The sequence below is a fragment of the Penicillium alfredii genome (assembly GCF_028826965.1).
Source record: "Penicillium alfredii strain IBT 34128 chromosome Unknown utg000004l_segment0_segment0, whole genome shotgun sequence".
NCBI classification, from domain to species: Eukaryota; Fungi; Ascomycota; class Eurotiomycetes; order Eurotiales; family Aspergillaceae; genus Penicillium; species Penicillium alfredii.
In genome coordinates, this window is record NW_026622701.1 from 1,636,514 (window position 1) to 1,660,158 (window position 23,645).

Here is a 23,645-nt window from a genome sequence, read left to right on the forward strand (position 1 = left end):
AGCATAGATTAAAAATAAATCACGGTGCATCAACTTTTCTACATTTTTAAAGTCAAGATATCGATATTAATGGCTGTTATCTTGCTCATCGAAACAAGGGCTATGCCAAAAATGAAAAATCTTTATTTCTAAACATCTATCTCCTATGTCCAAGCTCTTCATCAGGGGCTTGATCCCCGAGCTCAATCCATTCGTGAGCCATGCTGTCATCGGCCATGCCATGCATACGCTGATGGCCAATATCAGCATGTCCCTCATCCGCCTGCTTGGGCTCTGCACTCGCCCTGTTGGGCAATGAACCTCGACGAGTGTCTTGTTCGGAATCAGGGTGGAAGACACCCTGGCCAGCAAAAACACCACCACTTGAGTTCTCTTCGGTAGCCCGGTGACCCTTCGTTACTGTGTCCTCGTCATCCTCTGGGGTTCCCTCACGACAAGCCCAGGCGTCCACGAATCGGAGGACTTCACGGTGCCACCAGCGTTTCATGACCAACAGCCGGAAAGGTACGAGGGCAATGATCAATACTGGAAACGCAGGTGCACCCTTGGTTAAAGTCACTATGAATATCACCACAGTGATGACAATCTGCAGTAGTGTGTAGAGGTGGATTGGGATGTAGGACGGAGTACAAGATACGGAATCCTCGGCTGCATCCCGGTTAGATCTGGTAGACACTTGTAAGGAGTGTGGTAGTGGCGGTAACTCTGATGGCGGCGTGAGAAGATAAAATGTACGATATAGGATAGGGCTGAGAGTTAAGTTAGTATGCGGGCGTATCCCAAGAAAGATATCCAAGTATCCCTGACTTACTTTACTGATAGACTCTGCTCCCCCATAAAAAGAAAAAGACCCGCAAGGACACTGGTTGGCGTCAAGCCAAGCACTTTCATGAGCGGTGGGCTGACGAACAATAGAATCGCCCCGGAATGGAGAAATGCTGACCAGCGTTGCTCATAGACACGGCGGACCTCTCGCGTCTCGACTTTTTCGTTGACGATGACTCTGGTCTCTTCTTTCTCGGCATGCATGAGAGACTCCGAGTGCAAGGGGGCCTGCGGAAGAAGACCATTGGCTGGCGGAATACCGAGAATCCCACAGAGAGCTGTGGTTGTGCCCAGCAAAATGATATCCCATGCGAATCCGCCCGGCTTGCGAGTCCCATATCGATCGATCGTGCAGATAATCGAGCTGACTTCGTGGTCAAAGAAAAAGAGAATTGTAATAATCAGGCCAGGAATGATAGCCACAAAGACCCATTGGACGGGTAATTTCCAGAACTCGACAAAGAATATTTCTCGCTCAGGTGAGGTTGGTCGGAATGAACTACTGACTGGGAGAGTCATCTTGTCGAGATGCGCTAGCTCGCCTACATAAGGCAAGCCAATGAAGACAATGATCGAAATGGCTGCAGCGTATTCCGTCAATCCAAGTCGAATGTAACGGTGAAACAAGGGTCGCCAGCTCTCGGCTGTCGAGAGAAATATGGCAAGAAGCATAGTTCCCACGGCGCCAATCACAGCGTAGAGGAACGCCGCGAAGGAAAGGGAATCATGTGCTCTCTCTAACTCTTGGATGGCCTTGTGGAAATATATGATGCTGTTGAGGAGAGAAAATATCTCAGTAGCAAAAGTCGTGACATAGCGCATAGTCCAGTCATGCGCATTGATTATAGCCAGAATATAGTGTAGCCAAGCGGAGTGAATGAGAGACCAAGCCATGAACGGGAGGAAAGGAATCTGGCTGGTTTAGTTGTCTGTACACAACTCACTCAAAGAACTAACCTTGAAAGCTTCTTCACAGAGCGAGTAGATGTTTTCAGCCAACACTGAAAAGGGACCGGTGACACCCAGGATGGTGAGAGGCTGAATTGAGAATCTATCCCAGCCGATCAATAACTATCCAGCATAGCTGGGAGATATCCAAATCACCTACAGTGAGAAGATAATCCCACACAGTCCCGTACTAAACACAACCTCAATGGTGCCCCAGCTCTTTCCTGTCAGGACATACAAGTCGCTGGCAAAGGTGATTCCTGGCAGGAGATTCGTGAAGAAAACATAAACTGCGCTGGCAAAGATCAATTGGTTGAACACTGTCCAGTCAGATAAGTATCGCCGACGGAGATTGACTATATCTTGCTTCACAAGCCGGAACGGACGAAGGGGACCACCAGCCGCTACTGAGCCTCGCAAGACTCGGAGCGGTCTTGGGGTATGCTTCGAGGGTGTGATAATCGAGTGAGCATCGGGGTCATGGAAATGATTCTCGGAGTCCAACTCTGCAGCATCATGTCTTCCAGCCCTTCTTCGTCGCCGAGGGCGTGATCTACTTCGAATCGACGAAGTGCGTGTAGACGGTGGCCGAAAAGCCGACATCAGCGACATGATCTAAAGGATGCATATGCTGGAAGGACGTGAAGGCAGGCAACGACAATTCTAAAATATAAAGATTCTATACTTGCACCAGGTCGCACAGAGTGTCAAAAGAGCAAAATTAGCCCGAATCAATCCCTCGGGTGATCCAATGGAGAGTTTGGCTTGGTTGCCTCAAGTCCATCATATACTCTCACCGCCTGAAATCCCGCTTTGAGCCTCCGGCAGAATTGTGGTTTTCGCCGCTTCACGCTCTTCCCAGCTTTGCTCTTCGGGGTTCGTCGAGGCAGATGGCTCAGTAATCTGCAGCCAGAAAACTATGCATCTGTTACCTCCATAGCATTTCACAATGGCCGCGTTCGTTCCACGCCAAGTTTTTCCCCATTATGGGGCCATTCCGAGGTCCTATTTCCTAGGACACCACCGAGCTGGACTCAGCAAAATGAAGAGCATGCTGGCGTCCATTGACTACGTCGTCGAATGTCGCGACTACCGCGCGCCAGTGACATCGATCAATCCAATGTTTGAAGAAGCCTTGGGCAAGACGAGGCGGCTGATTGTCTACACCAAAAGAGATCTTGGGAACATTCCCCAATCACCTGCACAGAGACTCGTAAGTACGCGCCGAATCGGAACACTTCACCCTTCTATAGAGACCGTGAAACTTACACGTTCAACGAGTACAGGCAGAGAAAAAGATTCAGAGTTTCGATCCGGATAGCGCAGTTTTCTTTGTCGACTCCTCGTCCCGTCAGGGTATCAACCAGATAATCAAACACCTCCGCAACGACGCCGAGGCCCCAGACAGGCTAGTTGGGTGCCGCGTACTGGTGGTCGGAATGCCCAATGTCGGCAAGTCGACCCTAATCAACCACCTGCGCAATCAAGGCATGGGGAAAGCGAAGGCATTGAAAACTGGGGGGCAACCCGGTATCACACGGAAGATAGCCAGTCCAGTCAAAATCATCGAACGCGAGAGCGGGTCTCACGTGTACGTGCTGGATACACCAGGAGTGTTCATGCCCTACGTTTCAGACGCGGAGAACATGCTCAAGTTGGCGCTCTGCGGCTGTGTCAAGGACGCGGTTATCTCACCAGTCACTTTGGTGGACTATCTTCTATACAAAGTCAACTTGCATGATGCGCAGGCGTATCAACGCTGGTCGGCCCCGACAAACGATGTGGTGCCATTTCTCGAGACATTCGCGCGCCGAACCGGTCTGCTGGGGAAAGGCGGCGTCCCCATTGTGGAGTCTGCCGCGCTGAATTTTATTCAGAAATGGCGTGCAGGCGACGTGGGCCGGTTCATGCTCGATGACTTGGAGGCGGAAGAACGGCGCCGGGATGATCCTGAGCAACCCGCCCGCCTGAGCATGACCCAGGCGCTAAGAAACGAACGAATGACTCGCAAGAACAAACTGGATGTAAATAAGAACTCCGCATAATGTACTATACAGATAACGAATAGACCTTCCTACCCCGATATGACTTTGAAGCAGGTCAATGTATCATTAGCAAAGACGAGAAATGGTAATGCTCGAGACGTGAATATTTTGCAGAAGCACCCGGAACGCCCAAGCACATAGTCAAAGCACAGCAGAAACGAAGATGAAAACTCCAGATCAAGAGATCTTATACAGGAGCCGTCTCCGGCGCCTATCGACCAGCTCTTCCTGGACTTCCTCCATCGTCGGGAGCCTCCACTCGACGCCGTCACCGGCATCTCCGGGAAGAGATTGCCAGCCATCCTCGGCGTCATCATCGCCCTGACGACGCAGACCCTCGACAGCCTCCTTCTCCTTTAGGCGCTCGTAAGCAAGCAACGTCCCATCTTCCTCATCCAGCCCATAGCCAAAGTAATTGGCATCGACTTTTTTCGTCGCGATATCCCCGCCCCTTCCAGCCTTGGCGCCGTCTTCCTCCTCTGCGGGCCCACGACCGCGACGGGCCGCAGCCTCAAACATCTCCTTAACACCGGGCAGCTCTCTCGCGCGACCGAAATATCGATAGCCCTTGCCCCCGCCCGGGATCTCGTGTCCATCGTCATCATAGACCCGCCCAGTGCCGCGCATGTAATTCGGGCCGCCGAGGTTGCGGATCTGCATCTCCCATGCCCACTTCTCGCGCATGAGCTTGTTGATTTCATCGTTGAGGTCTCGGATCTGGTAGTCGCTGAGGCTTTGCTCTTGGATGCGTGACACTTTTCGGGAGACTTCTTGGAGGACTTGGCCGCGCCAGCGTTCGCAAGTGGGGATCGAGTCGACGGTTGTAATAGCCTTGGGTCGGCGGGTGCGTCCGATATCGATGATTCCGAGGTCTGCTGCTTGTTGCGCCCGGAAGCGGAACAGCATCGACTGCGCTTTTTCACTGTTGCGGGCCTTGGGTACGGTGGGGTTAGTAAGGAAAAGAAAATATTTTTATCATGGGTTCATTGAAGGCTGCGCATATTTGCTCTTGGGTTTGAGAAAGAATGGACTCACCATGGTGACGAATTGGCCCCGTCGACTGGAAAAGGCTGGATTGAAGAAACGTTGGACATGAAGCTTGACAGCTCGAGGCGCTTATCGCGGTAATCACGTGGTCTGGTTTAGCGCCGTCTATCTCTGCTTTTACTATGTAGCGGTTATTCTCATACTTGAAATATTGCCTTGCTCTGTTTTGTTTTTAGGCTAGGAAATTATCGATGAGATACCTATTATCAATACTAAATTCAGTTAATATGCGTGAAGTTGAACCTAAAGGTTGTGTCGATTCTCCACTACATACTGCTATTTAAATATTTTATGCACCTGATTTTATAATTCTCGCAGGCTGCTTCATATGGATGCTTCCCTTTTTATAATTCTGAGGATAAACCGGAGTTAAATCGGCACACCGACCCTCTCCCTGTATATATGTCCTGCTACTTCTCGATCTCCTGCTCTGTTCTAGTGCTCGAGCATGCCTAGCTACAGGGATGAGTAAAGATGATTGAAGAAATTCCAGTAACGTCGATTAAATTCTAAATCCAGAGATCTTGATCCTTGAAGCTCTCCAATATCCCATAATTCACCTCATCCCAAGTGATTTATTTTCCTATCTGATTTTATATGTGTTCTGCTTATGGATCTAGAGTTCGGAAAAGTCAAGACAAGCTCATGTAACTCAAGACTCAAGTTTCGGCTTTCTCACCGGCCTGTACGCGCAGGGCCCTTTACACCTACTTGATGGGATGATCAAAGTCCGTGCCCCCACGGCTTCCCCGCGTTTACCCCGGATTCCGGAAACCACCCCGATGTAGAGAGAAAGTAATGAGGCGACGATTTGCTATAAAGGTGCGGTATTTGGAGAGAAAAGGACCATAAAGATGTTTAGTCCCGCTTTCCTTCCCCGAGGACTGTCAAATCCTGGCCTGTCGTAGTATTTGCAGAAAAAACCCAGCATAATTGACATCTGGTCCCATTATGGATACTATTGCTCCGTCGAAACGGGACGTGGAATTAATCGAAGATGTCAAGGCTGTACCTCTGCAACAGCTTCCTCTCCCCGAAGAACTTGCATCTCATGAAGCCCATGAGCTTCAGAAGCTCGAGGCCGGCCTTGTACGAAGGCTGGATACTTGTCTGCTTCCTGCGGTCATTATCCTTTTCTTGATGAACATTCTCGACCGGTTTGTCTCTTCTCCACCTTGACTCTGTAGCATTTTCCGCTGATCATAATCAACAGGAATAACATCGCCAACGCAAAGATAGCTGGACTCCCCGATACCCTCGGCATTACGAACACGCAGTATAACACCTGCCTGATGATATTCTATGTTGGATGTAGGTGAATACCTCGGGAATGAATGACTTGAACAAATCCCACTAACAAATACTCAGATATAATCACTCAAGTCCCCTCCAACATGGTGATCACCAAAGTTCAGCCATCCATCTACATCGGCGCCGTGACTGCCAGCTGGGGCGTGGTGTCCATGTGTCAAGCCTTCACGCATAACTTTGCTGGGTTATTGCTGTGTCGGTTTGTCTTAGGGCTGGTCGAAGGACCCTTCTTACCAGGGGTGTTCTTCTTGATGTCATGTTGGTATAAGCGGGCAGAGCTACCCCCGCGAATTGCACTTCTCTATGGTGCCAATATGCTGGCCAGCGCATTTGGCGGACTGATTGCTGCGGGTATTGTTGCGCGCATGGAGGGCAAGCTGGGTCGACCGGCGTGGGTGAGTATTTTCCAATTCCAAATATATTTTTCGATGGTTTTTTCTGACTCTTTCATAGGAATGGCTTTTTATCATAGAAGGATCCATGACGGTGGTGATTGCGTTACTAGTGATCCCCCTGATTCCCGACTATCCCGGACTCACCAAGCGATGGTGGCTGACCCAGGAGCATCAATTGCTGGCTGTAAGTGATTGGATATGCTTTGAATATGCTGGGACAATCCCTCCAGATCTATGATGTTGACCATTCATCCCATCAGGACTGGCGACTGCGTAATGAGAACGCCGGTCTTGTCGACAACGACCCCGACTCGTTATTCTGGGGCGTAAAGCAAGCAGTGGTCGACCCAAAGCTGTACATGTTCATCGTCTTGCAAATGGCACTCATAACAGCCCAATCCTTCAACAACTTCTTCCCGTCGATCGTCAGCACCCTGGGATACGATGAAACCATCACGCTGCTGCTTACCGCTCCGCCCTATGGCTTTGCATTTGTCTGCTCTCTAATTATCTCTTTCCATGCGGCTCACAAGCAAGAACGAGGTTACCACATCTCCATTCCATTGCTGTTTGCACTGCTGGGGAACCTGTTGGTAAGAAAAGGCCCCCTCGAGTCATCGTTCTACAATTTCAAGATTTTCATTTCATTCCTTTCCGGCTTGTCATTTGATCCATAAACTAACTGTAGTTCCTTTCAGGCAATGCTCGTCCCAACCACAGGCGGTCGCTACTTCAGCATGTTCCTAATGACCGCGGGCTCATACTCACCCTACAATCTCTGCGTCTCATGGCTGAGCTCATCACTACCTCGTCCCAAAACAAAACGTGCAACTGCACTGGCTATTGTCAACTTGATGGGCGCTGGCGTGGCCCATTTCTATACCTCGTATATGTTCCCAGACTCACAGAAGCCTCGTTACTATGCCGGTGGTGGAGTCATGAGCGGGGCGTGTCTGGTCTGCGCGATAATGGCGCTGGGGATCAAGTGGCATTTGAAGCGAGAGAATGCCGAGCTTGCGAGGGCTGAGCTGGAGGAGGGGGCGTTGGCGGGATCGGCGATTGCAGGGCCCAAGACTGGATATAGGGCGGATGGGGTGGTTTCCTTCCGATATGTGCACTGATCATGGGAATTAAACATGGAGTATTTCAGAGTAGGATAACCGAGGGTAGTGCTGCATAATTATCATTTTCTCGGTCTGTTCAACTGCAAAACTTGAGCTAGGATTCATGTAAGAAGTCAATGATCACAATCTCTCCACTGTATAGATAGTTCATTCGAACCTGGCACCGAAACACAAATTCTCATCTGATACTGAAACATGATAACAGGAAAAAGACATAAAAAGACATGTGGCCATTCAAGCAATATGAACAAGACACAAGGCCAGCAAAAATACGGAATCGAAAACATCCCTCTCCCCAGAATGCACATCATACGCCGCCCACGAAACAATTCAAAGCCATGACTTGCAACACCACACAAAATCAACCCAAGCCTGTCCTAAACCCTATTCACAAGAATCCCTTTGTGTTGCTGGGTTTCCGCTGGGGGTATCATTAGATCCATAGGCAGCACTGCCGTGGCGGCTGCCCACGTCGCTAAAGCCAGCCATGGGCGAGCGGCTCATCGTGCTGCCTCTGTCACCCCGGAGCGACTTCCATCCTCCTAGTTCGCGCTCCAGCCGGAGCGCTTTCTCTCGCTCCTCGCGCAGTTCACGCTCCGCCCGACGGACTTGCATCTGTGCCTCCGAGTCACTCTGCTGGAGCTCCTCGATGTTGCGGAGGAGGCGCTCAATCTTGTCGCGGCCTTTGTTGACATCGTCGTTGAGCTGAGCGTTCATCTTTTCGCGCCGGTCAATTTGGGATTGGAGATCTTTAACGGTGCGGTCAACGTTGCGGAGAGAGCGCTGCTCGGCGGTATGCTTGCTCTCTTGGTCCTCAAGGTGGGTTTCCAGCTGCAGGAAGCCATGTTAGTACATAAGTCGCATTTGAAACAGTGCAAGGTTACCCGGGGCTATCTTACCTCCTTGATCCGCTTGTGCAAGAAGCGAACATCCTGGCTACCGGATGAGTAGCTCTTGGTTTCCAAGTCGACGCAGCGGAGCTGTGCCTCCTTCAGAAGCTTCTCCAGAGCTGCCTTGTCCTTGAACAGCTGGGCATTGGTCTCCCGCTCGGCCGTAACCTCCTTCTGCATTTCGGTTGCCAAAGCGTCAGCCCGGCGCATCTTGCCAACCGCTGCAGTCGAGACATCTTCCTGCTGGGCCAGTTTAGACTTGAGCTGCAGAAGTTCGCGGTCCATGCTGGCAGCGTTGCGCATGGATGGGCTTTCGCCCTTGGCAAGATCTTCAAGTCGCTCGCCGGCTTCAGCGAGTCGGCCTTCGAGCATCTTCTTATCCTTGAGGAGCATATCGCGCTCGGCTGTGACATCGTCAACAGAGGTCCGGAGCGTACGCACCTGCGACAGGAGCGTCACGACCTTGGTCTGGGCTTCATTGTGAGCATTGGCAGCCTCGTCGCGAGAGGTGGTGACGTCCTGCAACATCATGTCCATGCGAGCCTTCTCCTTGGCCCATGTCGAGCTATTCAGCACTTCGTCGTCCCACTTGCTGCGCAGGTCTTCCAGCTCTTCGCGGAGGCGAGTGTTTTCTCCACGGACATTCAGAACCCTCTCGCGCTCCATCTCCAGCTCGTTATTCAAGGTAGAGAATTCTCGCTGGTACTTTTGTCGGGTTTGTTCCATAGAGGTCTCCTTGTCTTCCAGATCAATCGCTCGCTGATTGCGGTAGTCCTCGAGTTCGTTCTGGAGACGCTGCTTGGCCTGCAAAGCACCTTGGAGCTCCGCAGCTTGGTCCTCCATCCGCGCTTCCAGTGACTGAGTCTGCCGCGAGAGATCTTCCACAAGCGCATCCATATCCTTGCGTTCCGCCATTATCTGAGCATAAGTATCCTCGGCTTCCTGTCCTTGCGACTTGGCAAACTGCTCGGCACGACTGGCTTTGAGAACAGCGATTTCGGCTTGCTCAAGCTTGTTGAAATACTCATCTGCACGACTCTTGTACATGCTGAGACCTGACTCTAGATCAGCAGACCTTGATGTCTCGGCGTCCAGACGAATCTGCAAGTCAGAGAATTCTTGCAGAAGCTGGTTCCGGCTAGTCGCATCCTGGTCCCGGGCCACATGCAGCTCCTGTGTCTCGGATCGGGCGTCTCGAAGTTCGACTTCCAATGATGCCTTGCCGCGCTTCAGCTTTTCAAAGTGGGCCTTGGCCTCGCCAAAGTCAGCCATGGTTTCGTTGTGAACCTTGAGCAATGAGCGCCTGGCTTGTTCCTGCGAGTTGATCAAGTCGTAAAGCTCTTCATGGGACTTCGCTTGGACGTCACGGAGCGACAGCTCGCCGGATCGAATGCTGCGTTCCAAGGACGACACCTTCTTTGCGGAATCATCGAGCTGATCGTGCAGACGGTAGTTTTCACGTTCGAGGAGCTGCATACGACGAACTGAGGGGCTGTCATCCTGCCAAATATCACGAGTTGGTGTAGACGATCCAAGTTGGCTTTGTAGGTGCTTGTTTTGCATCTCCGTCATTTGAAGCTTGTTCTGGAGTTCCTCGATTTCAGCGGCCGTATCCATTCGTCTCTGGTAGCCGACGCTATCCACTGTGCGATCCGACCGGGCAGACTCATTTGCTCCTTCGTAAACGTTGTAACGTCTGTTGGGCGTCGTGGGAGTAGAAAACCTCTTCAAGGCATTCTCGGAATCCTTCCTGAAGTGCGTCGGGGTCCGGTTGTTTGCGACTTCGTTCTGATCGATCTCCTCGAGCAAAGCGCGCTTGGAAGATGAGTACCGTGTGTCCAGCTCCTTCATCTCATCGGCGTGGCGTCGGCGCATTTCAGACAATTGGCTCTCAGCCCTCATGTACTTCTCCTCGGTGACTTGCAGCTTGTTTTGCACGGTGTCAAGGACCTGGGCCAAATCAACCTGCTTCGACAGGTGCGGCTGGACGGCCTCCCAGGATTTGGTGGGTTCAGTAGCTTCGGGCTCGAAGACTTTGTGCAACAGGATCAATTGCCGGTGTAAATCTTCAATCTCCTTGTTCGCTCGGTCCAAAGTCCCCTGCAACTGTCGGGTATTGGCTTGGGCTTGGCTTCGCAACTGCTTTTCATTCTCCAGATTGCGGTTGACTTCGGCAAGTTGAATGTTGGCAGTAGAAGCGGCCTTTTCGGCATTGCGGCTGTTTTTGTGCTCACGATTAACCTCATGGTTGAGATCTTCCAAGCTCAACGCCAGCTTCTCCTTTTGCTTCTCCAGAGACGTGACAGCAACCTGTGAATCACCCAGCTGACGACCCAGCTTCTTGGCCTCCTCTTCGAGACGAGCTTTCTCCTTCTGAAGGTTCGTTAACCGGAGTCGATTGTTGTCACTAGCCTTGGAATTCGACCGAGCAATATCGAGGTTCTTCTGTTGAATCTTGGTCAGGAGGGATCGGTTATCGTTTTCAGAAGCCGTCAGTCTGCCTCTCAACGTCACAAGCTCTCTCTCGAGGCGTTCCTTGTGCTGGTCATGGCGGAGACGGAAGTTGTCCGATTCCGAGATCGCCTGCATCAGCTCTTGGATCCGGGTCGACAGCTGGGACCGTTCTGATTCAACATCTTCAAGTTGACGTGCCTTACTATCAAGGTCCTTGCGCAGACTACCCATACGGTCTTCGGCCTGAGTCATAATCTTGCGTTCGATCTCGGCCTCGGCATTCAAGCGAGCATTTTCGACGTCGGTAAATCGGTCACGGAGTTTGATCAATTCAGCCTGCAGATCTTTCCGCGCTTGCTCGGCAGTGACACGGGCTTCGGTGGCACGACGCAACGAATCTTGCTGGATGTACATCTCCTTCTCGATAGTAATCTTTGATTCATTGAGCGAGTTGTATTTGTCGGTCAAGTCGGCAAGGTTGTGCTCCGCCAGCATCTGGACGTCGTCTCTGGACTGGCGTTCTCGACTCAGGTCCGCTTGAGCCTTGAACAGGTCATTTTTCAGATCGTGTACCTGTTGCTCTAGCAGCTTTCTGCTCTCCCCAGCCTCGGCATCCTCGGATCGCTTTGCCTCCAGAAGCCGCTTAACATCTGCAGCTTCACGCTCCAGTTGGACCTTCTCAGAGCGCATGGCATCTCTCTCGGCTTGGACCTCGCGAAGGCGTTTCTGCATGTTGTCGTGACGCGTTGAAAGTGAGTTCTTTTCGGATTCCATGCTCCGTTTTTCCTCTTCGTGCTTCTTTGCATCGTTACGGAGGACTGCCATTTCACTTTCCTTTCGTCGAAGAAGGTCTTCGTAGCCCGTAGAAGTAGAGGAGAGTTCGGATATCTGTTGGCGAATGGTGCGATTCTCATCGAGGAGGTCCCGTGCTTGTTTTTTGGACTTGTCCAGCTCCTTGGTGGTGTTGGCAAGCTTGACATCAAGGTCCTGGTCGGTTTTCAATAGCTTGGCCTCCAAATCTTGAAGCTTGCGGTCTTTCAAACTCAGGTGGCTTTGAAGCATTTTGATCTCCTGGCCCAGCTCTTGAATTTGACCGTTCTTGTCTGAGAATCGGCCTTCCGTTTCAGCCAGCTTATCGTCAATTTCCGCGAGTCGGGCCTGTGATTCATTTTTCTCGGATTCCAGTTGCTGGATAATGAGTCCTGCCTGCTCGAGCTGTGTGATTCGGAGTTGCAGTTGATCGTCTGCCTTTTTCTTCGCATCGACCAGCTCGTCGAGTTGCTCTTCAAGACTTTCTTGATCGGCAATCGCACCCGCAAGTTTCTCGGTGAGTTCACCTTCCCTAACTTGCAAACGCTTGAAGATCTCTTCCTTGTCCAGGGCCAGCGCGCGTTCGCTTTCCAAAGTTTGCTGGATCTTCTGGATTTCGATCTCGGTACGACGCCGCTCCTCGTCCAGTTTTTGACGGTCTGCGATCTCCTGTTTCGCTTTTATTTCCAGCTCGTGGATCTTGTCGTCTCTCTTCTTGACTTCCTTAGCAGTTCGAGTGTCTCCAAGAAGAGGCTTCATTCTCGAGAACATTCGCCACCAAGGGTTGCCTTTGAGTTCCAGGTAAGCGTGGAAATTCTGCTGAATGATCCGTGTCGCCTCGGCTCGGTACAGCCGCTTGTTGGAGATGCGACGCTGCGTGAACCCCCGAGCCACAGACTGGAACCGTGTCATGATGCTCCTGATGAGCTGGTCACGCTTCTCTTCTAGATCAGCCAAAACACCGGCCCGGAAGAACACCTTTGTTCGGCCGACTCGGTACCATGCTCGGTCCATCCCAAGCTTCTCCAGCATGATCTGTGCTGCGCTCTGTCCCTCCAAATAGCCTTTCGGCATGTTTTGGCAGAGCACTTCATACCGTTGTCGGAATTCGGCAAAAGGAAGACGGTTCGGAAAGCCTGTGCGAGCAATTCGAATGCCCTCCAGCACACCATTGCATCGAAGTTGGTCCAGTACCAGAGGCGCGTTCAACATCTTCGGGCGTTTCTTGTGGTTTGGCAATATACAGCGCACAAAATGAGGATGGGTCGAATTCAGCTGAGCCATCAGGCTGGCTAGTTGTTCCTTGTGTCTTTGAGCCACTGTTCGGAACAACCCCTTTTTCACTCGGCTTCTGGGATACTCGCCGCCATCTTCTTCAGGGTCCGCACAGTCGGCGAAAAGATTGGCTACGTGCCGCTCTTGGGAAGCCGCAAGAAGACGGGTGATATTGTCATTGAGAGGATCCTTGTTCTTCTCAAGCCAGTCATTCGTCGTGTACTCCACCTCCGCGGCGTAATGGGTGAGAACAAAGCCTTGGCTGAGGCGAGCCGATCGGTACTTGGGGGTTTTTCGATCCCAGAGAGAATGCAATTTCTCGGTGAAGGATTTGTCCGTGGCTTTGGGCATCACACAGTCTTCGTCGAGGCAAGAGAAAATACCAATCGGATTCGTCAACTCGATGAGGTCGATCGTCGGTTGCAAGTCCTTGCCGAAATCGATAAACTGCCACTCGATCTGCTCCCTGGCGTACTCTTCCTGCTCCAACACAAACATGTGATGGTTGAAGAACTGCTGCAGTTTCTCGTTGGTGTAATTGATACACAACTGCTCAAAGCTGTTATTGTCGAAGATCTCGAAACCGGCAATATCCAGGACGCCAATGAAGTAGTTGTCGTCCCCGGCCATCGAGCCAAGGCCAAGCTGGTTGTTGATCCGGGTCACAAGGTCTCCGAATCCACGCTCGTAAATGCCCTTGGACAAAGCATCGAGTGCCAAGCGCACTTGCTCAGGCGTCTGTACTTTCTCCACCCATTCTCGACCGGCCTTCACCTTGGGGTGGAGAAGGCCTTTGACAAATTGGTCGGCAGAAATCCCGAGAAGCTGGCAGGCCTTCTCTACGCTGGGATACCCATCAGCTGCTAGGGCTGCTTGATCAGCACGCACGCTCTCCTTGGAGATAGACACATTGCCCAAATGAAGGACGGCAGCAATTGTACGCAGAATGCTCATCTGCTCAGCCTCGGAGAAATTCATCACATGGAATGCTTCGATAAGAGAGTTCCACTCGTCTTGGTCAGATACTCCAACGATGGAGTCATTACCTTCTCTTGTATAACCGAAATCTTCGATTTGGAGATCTGAGAGCAGGAGTTTTTCTCGAGTCTTGCGATCAGCCCCCTGCAGCAGTTGATAAAAGATATGGTAATTCCTCTCGTTGGGGTTAGGCTTCACCACTCGCGACTTTTCAAGCAGATACCAGTCAATCCAAGCCCCGGAGATTTGACCAGATCGCGAGAATTCAATACGAATAAACTTCCCGAACCGGGACGAGTTGTTGTTCCGTACTGTCTGGGAATTTCCAAACGATTCAAGAATGGGGTTGGCACGTAAGATTCGCTGGGAAAGACCAGAAAACTGCTTCGCCCCGGATCGGGCATATGGCGTGTCGGACGTAGCAACTGCCGCCAAATACTGGATAACTTTTTTGGTGTTCTCTGTTTTTCCAGCGCCAGATTCACCACTAGATTGTACTCCCAGTCAGTTTGACATCTTTTAAATTGCCAGCCCACACGACTTACGTCACGAGGATGCTTTGGTTCTCGCCTTCCTCCACAAGATTGCGGAACGCCTCGTCGGCCATGGCAAAGATATGGGGTCGAGTTTCCTCTCTACCCCGGCCCTTGTACATCTTCACGTAATCGTTGCTGTAAATTGACAGAGGGCAATACGGATTAACCGTCACCAAGAAAAGCCCGGAATATGTCTATTCCCCAATATAAGTCAGTATAGTTAATCTTGTAAGATGATTCAAGAAATGCACGCACATAAATCAGGTCGGACTGGTATCTGGTGTGGAGGTTGTGGACCACGGAGGCTTCGTTCAGGTGCGTGAGTTCCGCCATATCATCTGCCTTGTCGAATTTGGCCGGGTTGACCTTATCAACCTGATCCGCATCTACCTCCCGTTGCTGTCAAAGGTGTCAGTGGCGGGGTCACATCTCCAGGATAAGTGTAGTCCATACATTGCCATCCTCGCTCTGAACAAACAATCGTCCTCCTTCCAATTCCTCCAGGACTAGGCCCCGGATAAAGGCCTTCTGGGGATCTCGTAACCAGACATATTTGTTGCCGGAAAAATCATTGTCACCTTCCAGTCCCCGTATTTGATCAGCACCTCGGCGCAACTCCTCTGACTTGATAAACCCTGGGGCAAATGTTCCCGATGAAGCGTTGTTCCTTGCTGAGTTTGACCGTTCACGGGTTGCCGGTGATAATGTGTGCGAGAGCTGTGAGACTGACGAGTTGCGCGCGTGTCCTTTGGTCGATTCCAACCCATTCGATGAGGTGATGATTGCTGACTTCGGTCGGCCCTGTTGTGACTGGGGTGCTGGTGAAGGAGACGACCGGGCAAAAGGGTTCGCCCGCTTGGGCGAGCCATTCAGCTGGGAGGGAAGCATGTTGGAGGTAATTCAATGGGGCATTATCCATACACACGGGTGTTGCTCATAGCCGACGAGGTGCCTTAGTGCAGCAACAAGCGGTGGTCAGGATTTCAAGTTTGGCGAATATGAAGAAAAACCAGAGAAAGTATGAAATACAAGGCCACGGACCCAGAGAGGTCAATAGTGGAAGCAGCCCGCAATGACAAGATGGCGATGATGTTTGTTTACACTGCGTTCCTCGGGCTCCCGCCGATCGCTGGTCCGTGCTTCTGCACATCACGTGAATACCTCGATCTTTTTTTCGCCGGCGCGTAGTCAATCGATCGGCCGCACTCCTCACTCCAAAGCCTCTTTATTCTCTGGATCCTTGCCTCTACTACTCATCTTTTCTCTATTAATCTCCATCCAAAGACGCGTCACTTGCATCTTCACACAAAGCACAGTCCTCGGCATCCCAGTATTCTTTCTCTCTGGAGACTGCAATTTACACCCGCCTCGGTTGCGCTTCGGCCATGACCATGTGGGATGTCTGAGCTCACTGCAGCTTTCTTAGATTGCTCACACGGTCGGCGCAGCTTTTTACCTAGCTTTTAGCTTCCCGCGACTGGCTTCCGTCATGACGAACCAGCACCCCTCATTCGGTGGCCATTTCAACTATGCTCCCCCGTGGCCTCCCATCAACCTTCCCACAGCTGCCCAAGATTCTCGCCTCGATCCAAACGATCATACATCTACTCAGCCACCTGCAGCGCCTCCGGGTCAATACCTGGATGTTAATCTGGGGAGTGTGCATGCAAACTCGCGTATTTCAGGTCCAGGTAACCACGGGGGTCGTGGCTTCTTCCTTCCACCTCAGTTCCCTGTCTTGGGAGAGTTTGACCCGTCACAGCTCCCACCTTTTCCTTTTCCTCCCCCGCCACTACCTCCAGTGGGCCTTCCTATGCCACCAGGGTCCTTCAATACTCCGTCGGAACATGCAAACGTACCTAGGAGTCATATTTCCCAGTCATCGAGATCGCCAGCTGCGATGAGGACATCTACCACGCAACTTGACCCAAATCGCGAGGAGGGTGAAATCAGCGAAGAAGAGGCTGGAATGCCACCTGTTCCGAAAGAAAATCTGTCCCTTGGTCAGCGAACTAGTTGGAAGTCCCCACACGCAACGGCACAGAATCCCGAACTAGAAGAAGGCGAAATGGCATCAAGTACACCTTGGTCAAGCAGAAGCAGTGGATCTTGTACTGTGCTCCCCATTTCCTATGACTCCCATTGTCTCGCTAACAGGGTGCAGCATATAATCCACCGTCAGACGTCTCGATGGATCGAGATGTGGTCCGTCATGCAATTGAGTTGCAACAAAATGATGCGCCTAAGGCAATGGCAACCATCTCCCAGCCTCACAAGTCGACAGCACAGCTCCGCGTACAAGCTCAGGGAGCTCTGCTCAGTTTGGCCCCTCATAATATACGCTACCATGAGTTGGTCGCTGAAGGCATCAACCCAGCTGTTCTTAAGCAGCTATATGAAGAAGTTGGCATCCGAGTTGTAACACCACAGCCTCAACAAGCTCCTGCTGCAACCAAAGCTGCTGTGCATGCTCCTCAGCAGCCTATCGCGAATCCAACTCCCTCTTCGGCAGTTTCTGCGACTGGTGCGACAAGCCCATTGCCATCGAACAAGCAAGAGGCGGTTCCAGCATCTGAAAAGGACAAACTTCCGCAGAAGCCAAGTCTGGAAGCACCCCAACCTTCCGAGCACTCTGGCCAAGCTGCCCCCCAGTCAGACACAGACAAGCCAATGGAAAGGAAGGAGGTCATAGCTCGAATGCTTGCTGCTAAAGCTGCTAAAAAGACGGAGCCCTCGGTGCCAAAGCCAGCACCAACCCCATCTGTTGGATGCCCCAACTCGACACCAGCCGTGTCCAAGCAAAGCCAAGCTCCTACCCGCGAGAAGAACAAGGCTCAGACAGAGTTGGCAAGGCAGCGTATCGAAGAACTCAAAAAGCAGGCAATGTTTAGGAGTCGACAAAAGGCGCAGGCTAGTCGGCCAGGCAACGCAGTGGAGCAAAACGTCGAAATAGGCCAGGCCCCCATATCAGTAGCTCCAGCGTCAATCATTCAGCATCCACTTCCCGTTCGTCCACCTGTGCCAGATTCATCGCCTGCTGCTATCCCTGGACTTTTCATGGCCGGGTCGAAGCAGGGCTCTGATCATGAGGGAGCCACTGCGCCAGGCCAAGGAGTTGTTGTCGACCCGACCCCGTTACCCCGGGCAGCTCAGCGCAAGCGACCTCGAGCGTCTGATTTTGACGAACCATTGGCCGCTCCGAAGAAGCACTTGAGTCACGCGACAGCTCCTCCCAGTGCTGCAGAAAGACTCGTCATCGACATCAGTGACGATGAATCTCTCTATTGGGATGACGAAGAAGACGATATGGATATAAACTCAAGCCAAGACCAGGAACCGGGGCCAGCAATTGTGCCATACCCTGCCAGGCCCTCTCTTCAAAAGAATCATTCGGCACCATCGACTTCCCAGGCACCCTCCCGGGCTGGCGACCAGGAAGGCATTCGAGAAAAGGATTTGCAAATCCAGGAAATGCATCGCAAGATCGCAGAACTTGAGCAAAAGCGCAAGCGAAAGGCTGAGCTCGCCAGTGGAACCCAGTCACCTAATGCTTTGGATGATTCAGGCGCCTCGTCATCATCTGCTGGGCAATCTAATCCCGCTGATGTCGAACCTGCTGATCCCTCCGCTTCAACGCCCAGCTTGCAAGTGGCTCCGACCACCGTTGCCTCCACGTCCAGCGTTGCGAATCGCCCAGATCTTATCAACACTTTCAGTGATTCATCTGTGAGGGTCCTGGCTTCAATGGACCTGGAACAACTCGACTACATTCGATCCAAAATTTTGCGCATGAAAGCAATTGAGTCCGGCCTTCCTGGTCTGGATGCTGAAATCCAGTCGTCCGAATCTCGTCTTTCCGTGTGTCGGGCAGAGGCTGATAAACTGCTGTCTGACATCACCAAAGGGAAAGAAGGTCGACTCTACCTCGTTGAGGAGTTGAAAAACTTGAGTTACGAAATCAATGGTTTGTCTTTGGAAGACCTTGATGAGCTTCGCCGGCAGGCAGAAGTCAAGGAGCAACATCTTGCGGCGAAGGAAGGTGTGTACCATGAATAATTGTTTCCATTTAACCGCAGGGTCTTATTCTAACTATTTTTGATCAGAATCAACGAGTAACCAATTTTCCTCGGACTCAAGTGATATGAGTGTCTCAGATGCCCTAGGTCCGACAGATGTTACAAGCACGCTTAACCCGCCACAGCCTGCCGTCAGTCCTGCTGGTACGATCGCGGTCAACGGCGCCTCTGACGACATTGAGGAATCCTCAGATATATCTGAGTCCGAGTCTGACCAGTTCAGACATGATGCTTCTGAATCTGATGGGTCCGCCATGGACGAGTCTTCTAGTAGTACCTCTGAGTCTGATTCCGACGAGGACGAAGAAACTGCTACCTTGGATACACAAGCCGAGGCGCCGAGCTCTGCTAGCATAGCAGAGGCCTCAAACAAAGTGGACGCGAACGCCTCGCATCATCCGCATGCCGAAAGTCCCCCATCCGCAGCCGACGACCACAACATGGAAGTCGAGTCTTCGGGTCATGAAGCCGAGCGATCTCGTGAATCTTCCGCGGCGTCGGATGCTTATGAGCCCCCTGAACCTGTCGCGGACGCAGAATCCGCAGACTCGGTCTACAGTCCTCCATTCAGCCCTGCTCCTCTCGGTTCTGTAACAGATACGGCGATTCCGGCGACTTCGTTTGGCCTACCCCAATCTGGTGAAGCACTAACGGAAGCCCCCCAGGTGTCGGGGTCGAAGCCAGGTCTAGATTCTCAGGTTGGCATTCTTGGTGTATGAAGATCGCCTTCCCTGGAGGAGGTTGTTTTGATCCACCCACTAACCCCGTCCAGAGCGAACCACCATCCACCCGTTCGGAGACGAAATTCTCTCCTTACGTTAGCCCTCTGCGACTTTTCAAGGCATATCGCTTCCACCCAAATTATACTGCCGAGGTCCCGGGTGGCTACCGTTCGCTAACATACAGCCACAACATCGACCCGATGAAATACCTCTGCCCGTATGAGCTGGCTGGTGTTTGCAATGACCGCTCCTGCGAGTTCCAACATTTCCGGGACATGACTCTCAGCGGTGCGTCGTCGAGTTGAAAGCCGTGCCACATATCCTATGGTTTTCATTTCCATCTTGCCCTATGCCTTGCATTCATTTCATTCCTCCCTCCCAAAACTTTTCTCTCAGCTGGGCTTCACCGGATTCCTCTGTCTTTGATTCCTTCCCATGTGATTATATTTGTCTTGTCCGAATGCTGACCACAGTGTTATTAACCTCGACAGACGACAAGATCCTGGTCCAGATGGGCGCAGTTCGGGAAGGCGAATCCGAAGAAGAAAAAGAAGTCTATCGCGCCGGGCTGAAAGAGATCATCAACGAGTTGCGACGTGACAAGGTGAAAGACTTTGAAATTGTGGCCGCCTCGATAGCCGCATATCGTAGGCGCTTCCTTCAAGACCCGACCCGCATCTTGCCCCTGTAACCATCTCCGAACACGATCATCGACTCCTTCACCATGGAAGAGAGTCATCAAGGTGAGCAGGCTTCTATGGACCTCTGTGACATTGTCATTCCACCACTCCTGATGGGCAAACACACGCCATATCCTCTCATGGGGAAGATTTGTTCTCGTTGTGGTGTGAACGCCGCCCAACCACATTATCTTTCTTTCCGATCCTCGGGCGGTTCCTTGCGTGGAATATTTAGGTCGTCTTTTTCCTTCTCTCTTCAACCCCTCCCTTTCTCCATGCATCATTAGCCAGCACAGCGTTCGTTTCTGCATTTTGGTTGCATCCCCGACACCACATCGGGAGACGGTTCATTTCTTGGCCCATGAAACTGAACTATACTTTTTTCTTTTTGCAACGATTTTCTGGGCTTTGGAAGATACTCAGCACGTTTCTCTGGTCGACAAACTGGGCGTTGAGGCGTCTACATTTTCCTCTGCTGCTGGTCGTAACTCCGCAGTTGAGCTTCAGTCTGGCCCCGAGTACTGGTCTGGGGTTCCAGGTAATCTGCGCTGACGCAACCTATTTTCTTATTTTACTGGGGATGGAGGGTGTACGATTACTGGTCATACGGTCTCGCAGGACATATTCATAGCAATAGCGTCCATATCAATCTGTTTGATTCGATCTTGTGTTTTGTGTTAGTCTTGTAAACACGGCGAGTATCTAAAAGAAGTGTTCGAGAGATCCCTTCTTTGAGAAATGATCATCTGAGCTATCCTCTATACTGGGGTGTGCCAGTCTGGCTTTTCGTAGAACTGTACATGGTCCAGTCTATTTTCAATAACTTGCTTGGATATGTGTCCAGGAAACCAAAATATACATTTATCCACATCGGCAAATTAAAACCACGTAAGGCCCCCAACGCTACTCAGATGTAGTACCATCCCCCATAGAAAGGAACAGCAATTGAAGGAATGCAACTGTAAAGAGTCCAGTGGGATTGCGGCTGACGGGGGCTAAGTATAGTCAGTGTCGGAGGAAGGGGCGAAGTCCCTAGGGTTTGGAGCCACCGTTTCCGAAAACAGGCTCAATGGATGGGATATCATTCAGCTGTTCTTTTTATGGTTATATGATTATATGATTATTGTTATTATTGATATTATTAATCTCCATCTTTTCAGGATTATCTTTTTCTTGTGCATATACCTGGATGTATATCTGGCCCCGTCATGTATGCGACCCACTTATGTAGACACCAAGTCGAGTCAAAGACAGAAATGAGTGATTCTCACTCATATCTATGGACATCTATATTTGCGCCTCACTTCCAGGGCAAATAATCTTTCAAATCTTACAATCCTGAAAGTGGTTTGAGTTCGTATATAATTATTCAGCAAGATGGTTACCTCGCCCGACAGAACCCGGGTGTAGACAATAAAGAGAAAAAAGAGAGTATAGAAAGCAAGTCAAACGACGTCACTGGAGAAATAGAACCAAGGCGATGCAACAAGTGGGTGCGGGATCCCGATCAAGTCTCCGCGGAACCCCGCGGACCAAACAGAGAGGGTTTTTTTTTTCTTTTCTTTTCATGCGAGTAATAATAGAAAAAAGACACAGGGGAAGCCGGGTTTGTACAGTCCCAAGGGCGCACAGTCCACTCGTACGGAGAAAAATCTCCTTGGTTTTCTTTTATTCTCTTTATAGCACAGCCGTTTCTCTCGGTGAGGCAGTACGAGAGGGAATAAGGCTCGGAGACTATAGTAGACACTAGAGAGGACCTAAGCCACGCAGAAAACAAAGAGAGAAAAACAAAAAGAGAAAAAAATAAATAAGAAAAGTGGACAACTGGGTCTTGGTCTATACGGAGTTGGCGGGGGGCTGAAACGAAGCGGGATAGATGGAATGGGGCCGAGAAATAATAGAAAGAAAGAGAAAAAAAAAAGTTATAAAGAAACTAAAATGACAGATGCGATCAAAAGTTAACAAGACCGCCACTTCGACTAGAGTGATAGGGCTGGTGCCGTGCAGATGTCGGCCAAAGGGCGGTCTCCGAGGGAGGAAACGGGGTTGGGGTTTGGTCTCCCCGGGCGCATCAGTAGTCTGGCACCCATCTCGCACTCGGGTTTAGTGGCCCTCTTTTTTTTTTTTTTTTTTTTTTTTTTTTTTTTCTTTTTCTTTTCCCACAGATCATCACTGGGTCCGTGGCTCAGTGCCAAATGTCCAACCACAAGCCACTGAAGTTGCCCGGGTTTGTGAGGCTCGGTTGAGAGAAGTAGGGGCCGTGGATAGAGATGGGGGGATCGTGATTCTCGCCTGAAGATCTCAGGTGCATGGCGCAGCCATCCTTCCAGAGATCAAGTAAGAACTAGAGGAAAGTTCAGAGTCATAGTCATCGTCATAGTTCAACTTAGGGAATCACAGTAAGACACAAAAACAAGAACAGCCTTGGGCGATCAGGGGACCAGCCCTGCTTAGCTCAGCGTCCTAAATTAAGCAACACGAAGTATACATCTAATCTAAGCAACAACAATAACAACAACAATAACACCCGAAAAAAAAAAAAACCAAGAGCAATACACCCGGCTATGCTGAAACCCATTACCCGCTTTGCATGACACACATAAAATCAAAAATCAAAAATAAATCAGACGGATGTCACCCTAGTCAGAATCACTGGAACACACATGTTAGTCTCCGATTCTCCACAGGGCTGAGTGACCGGGAGGAATGCAGTGGGCTCACCATTTGACTTCATGGAAATTGGATCGGGCCTCACTTGACATAGGTGCAGCCGCCGCAGGCTTCATGGCTGCAGACTACACATCGGGGCTGATGATTGTAGACCTTGGGCCCGTCGTTGCATTTGCAGCAGATATACATGTACGTCTGGCTGTAGAGATGGGTCGGGCCTACGGAGGCGGGCGAGAATCTAGTCTGGTCTTCGTGGAGCAAGGATGATCGTACGTGTGGCAGGGCTGTGAGGTCCATCGTGGAAGGTAGTGGTAGAAGTGGCCGGGGAGATGATGATGGGGAGACGGGGCGAGAAGGGTCGAGGGCGGCGATGGCCGGATAGGGCGAGGTTGTGTGGCAGCAGGGAGTGTTGTTCATGTTCATCTTCAGGGAGATCTTCTCTTCGAGGCAGCGGGTGCAGCGTGTGTTGCCGCACTGGATGCAGGCGTCGTAGAGGGCCGAGTTGTGAGGGCCGAAGCTGCATTCGCAGCAGTACCACAGCGACGGCATTGTGGTAGTATGGGAGAATGAGGATGAAGGGAATATAGAATATAATATTGGGGTGGATGGTAGAAGAGTAGATGGTAGATCACGACTCTATATAGCTTGGGGCAAGTATCAAGAGACAGATGTGTGTAGACAAGATGGATTGAACTGGAAAAGAAATCGAAACCACCGGGATCCGATGAGACTATATAAGATTTGGCTATGGGGATTGTATAAAATAGAAAAATCAAAAATGTATCGAGGACAAGGCAGCGTTCTGGCAAAGTTAACAGCCCCGGTAGGCTGCGCTGCGAAAGCCGAATGAGGAATGGGC

The 23,645-nt window shown here is 51.1% G+C and overlaps 7 protein-coding genes across 7 annotated transcripts; 3 read left to right on the plus strand and 4 right to left on the minus strand.

The window, feature by feature from the left end:
- Positions 1-136: 136 nt before the first annotated feature.
- On the minus strand, positions 137-2,385 carry NUU61_002279 (uncharacterized protein; the record flags this gene model as incomplete). Its single annotated transcript, XM_056652861.1, has 4 exons — positions 137-749; positions 812-1,737; positions 1,783-1,876; positions 1,934-2,385. 4 exons carry the CDS (start codon positions 2,383-2,385, stop codon positions 137-139), a joined length of 2,085 nt encoding a protein of 694 aa, XP_056513928.1.
- A 337-nt stretch (positions 2,386-2,722) lies between these two features.
- On the plus strand, positions 2,723-3,818 carry NUU61_002280 (putative GTPase MTG1; the record flags this gene model as incomplete). Its single annotated transcript, XM_056652862.1, has 2 exons — positions 2,723-2,986; positions 3,060-3,818. 2 exons carry the CDS (start codon positions 2,723-2,725, stop codon positions 3,816-3,818), a joined length of 1,023 nt encoding a protein of 340 aa, XP_056513929.1.
- Positions 3,819-3,995: 177 nt separating this feature from the next.
- Positions 3,996-4,856, minus strand: NUU61_002281 (pre-mRNA-splicing factor ISY1; the record flags this gene model as incomplete). The annotated part of the gene is made up of 2 exons (XM_056652863.1): positions 3,996-4,751; positions 4,854-4,856. 2 exons carry the CDS (start codon positions 4,854-4,856, stop codon positions 3,996-3,998), a joined length of 759 nt encoding a protein of 252 aa, XP_056513930.1.
- Positions 4,857-5,816: 960 nt separating this feature from the next.
- Positions 5,817-7,692, plus strand: NUU61_002282 (uncharacterized protein; the record flags this gene model as incomplete). The annotated part of the gene is made up of 6 exons (XM_056652864.1): positions 5,817-6,022; positions 6,079-6,176; positions 6,234-6,571; positions 6,630-6,755; positions 6,832-7,164; positions 7,270-7,692. 6 exons carry the CDS (start codon positions 5,817-5,819, stop codon positions 7,690-7,692), a joined length of 1,524 nt encoding a protein of 507 aa, XP_056513931.1.
- A 387-nt stretch (positions 7,693-8,079) lies between these two features.
- Positions 8,080-15,526, minus strand: NUU61_002283 (type II myosin; the record flags this gene model as incomplete). Its single annotated transcript, XM_056652865.1, has 5 exons — positions 8,080-8,526; positions 8,595-14,589; positions 14,648-14,832; positions 14,894-15,037; positions 15,092-15,526. 5 exons carry the CDS (start codon positions 15,524-15,526, stop codon positions 8,080-8,082), a joined length of 7,206 nt encoding a protein of 2,401 aa, XP_056513932.1.
- A 601-nt stretch (positions 15,527-16,127) lies between these two features.
- Positions 16,128-20,127, plus strand: NUU61_002284 (uncharacterized protein; the record flags this gene model as incomplete). The annotated part of the gene is made up of 5 exons (XM_056652866.1): positions 16,128-16,716; positions 16,803-18,677; positions 18,742-19,427; positions 19,487-19,724; positions 19,928-20,127. The coding sequence occupies 5 exons, from the start codon at positions 16,128-16,130 to the stop codon at positions 20,125-20,127; spliced, it is 3,588 nt and encodes a 1,195-aa protein (XP_056513933.1).
- Positions 20,128-22,867: 2,740 nt separating this feature from the next.
- NUU61_002285 (uncharacterized protein) lies at positions 22,868-23,335 on the minus strand (the record flags this gene model as incomplete). The annotated part of the gene is made up of 1 exon (XM_056652867.1): positions 22,868-23,335. The coding sequence occupies one exon, from the start codon at positions 23,333-23,335 to the stop codon at positions 22,868-22,870; it is 468 nt and encodes a 155-aa protein (XP_056513934.1).
- Between the last annotated feature and the right edge of the window lie 310 nt (positions 23,336-23,645).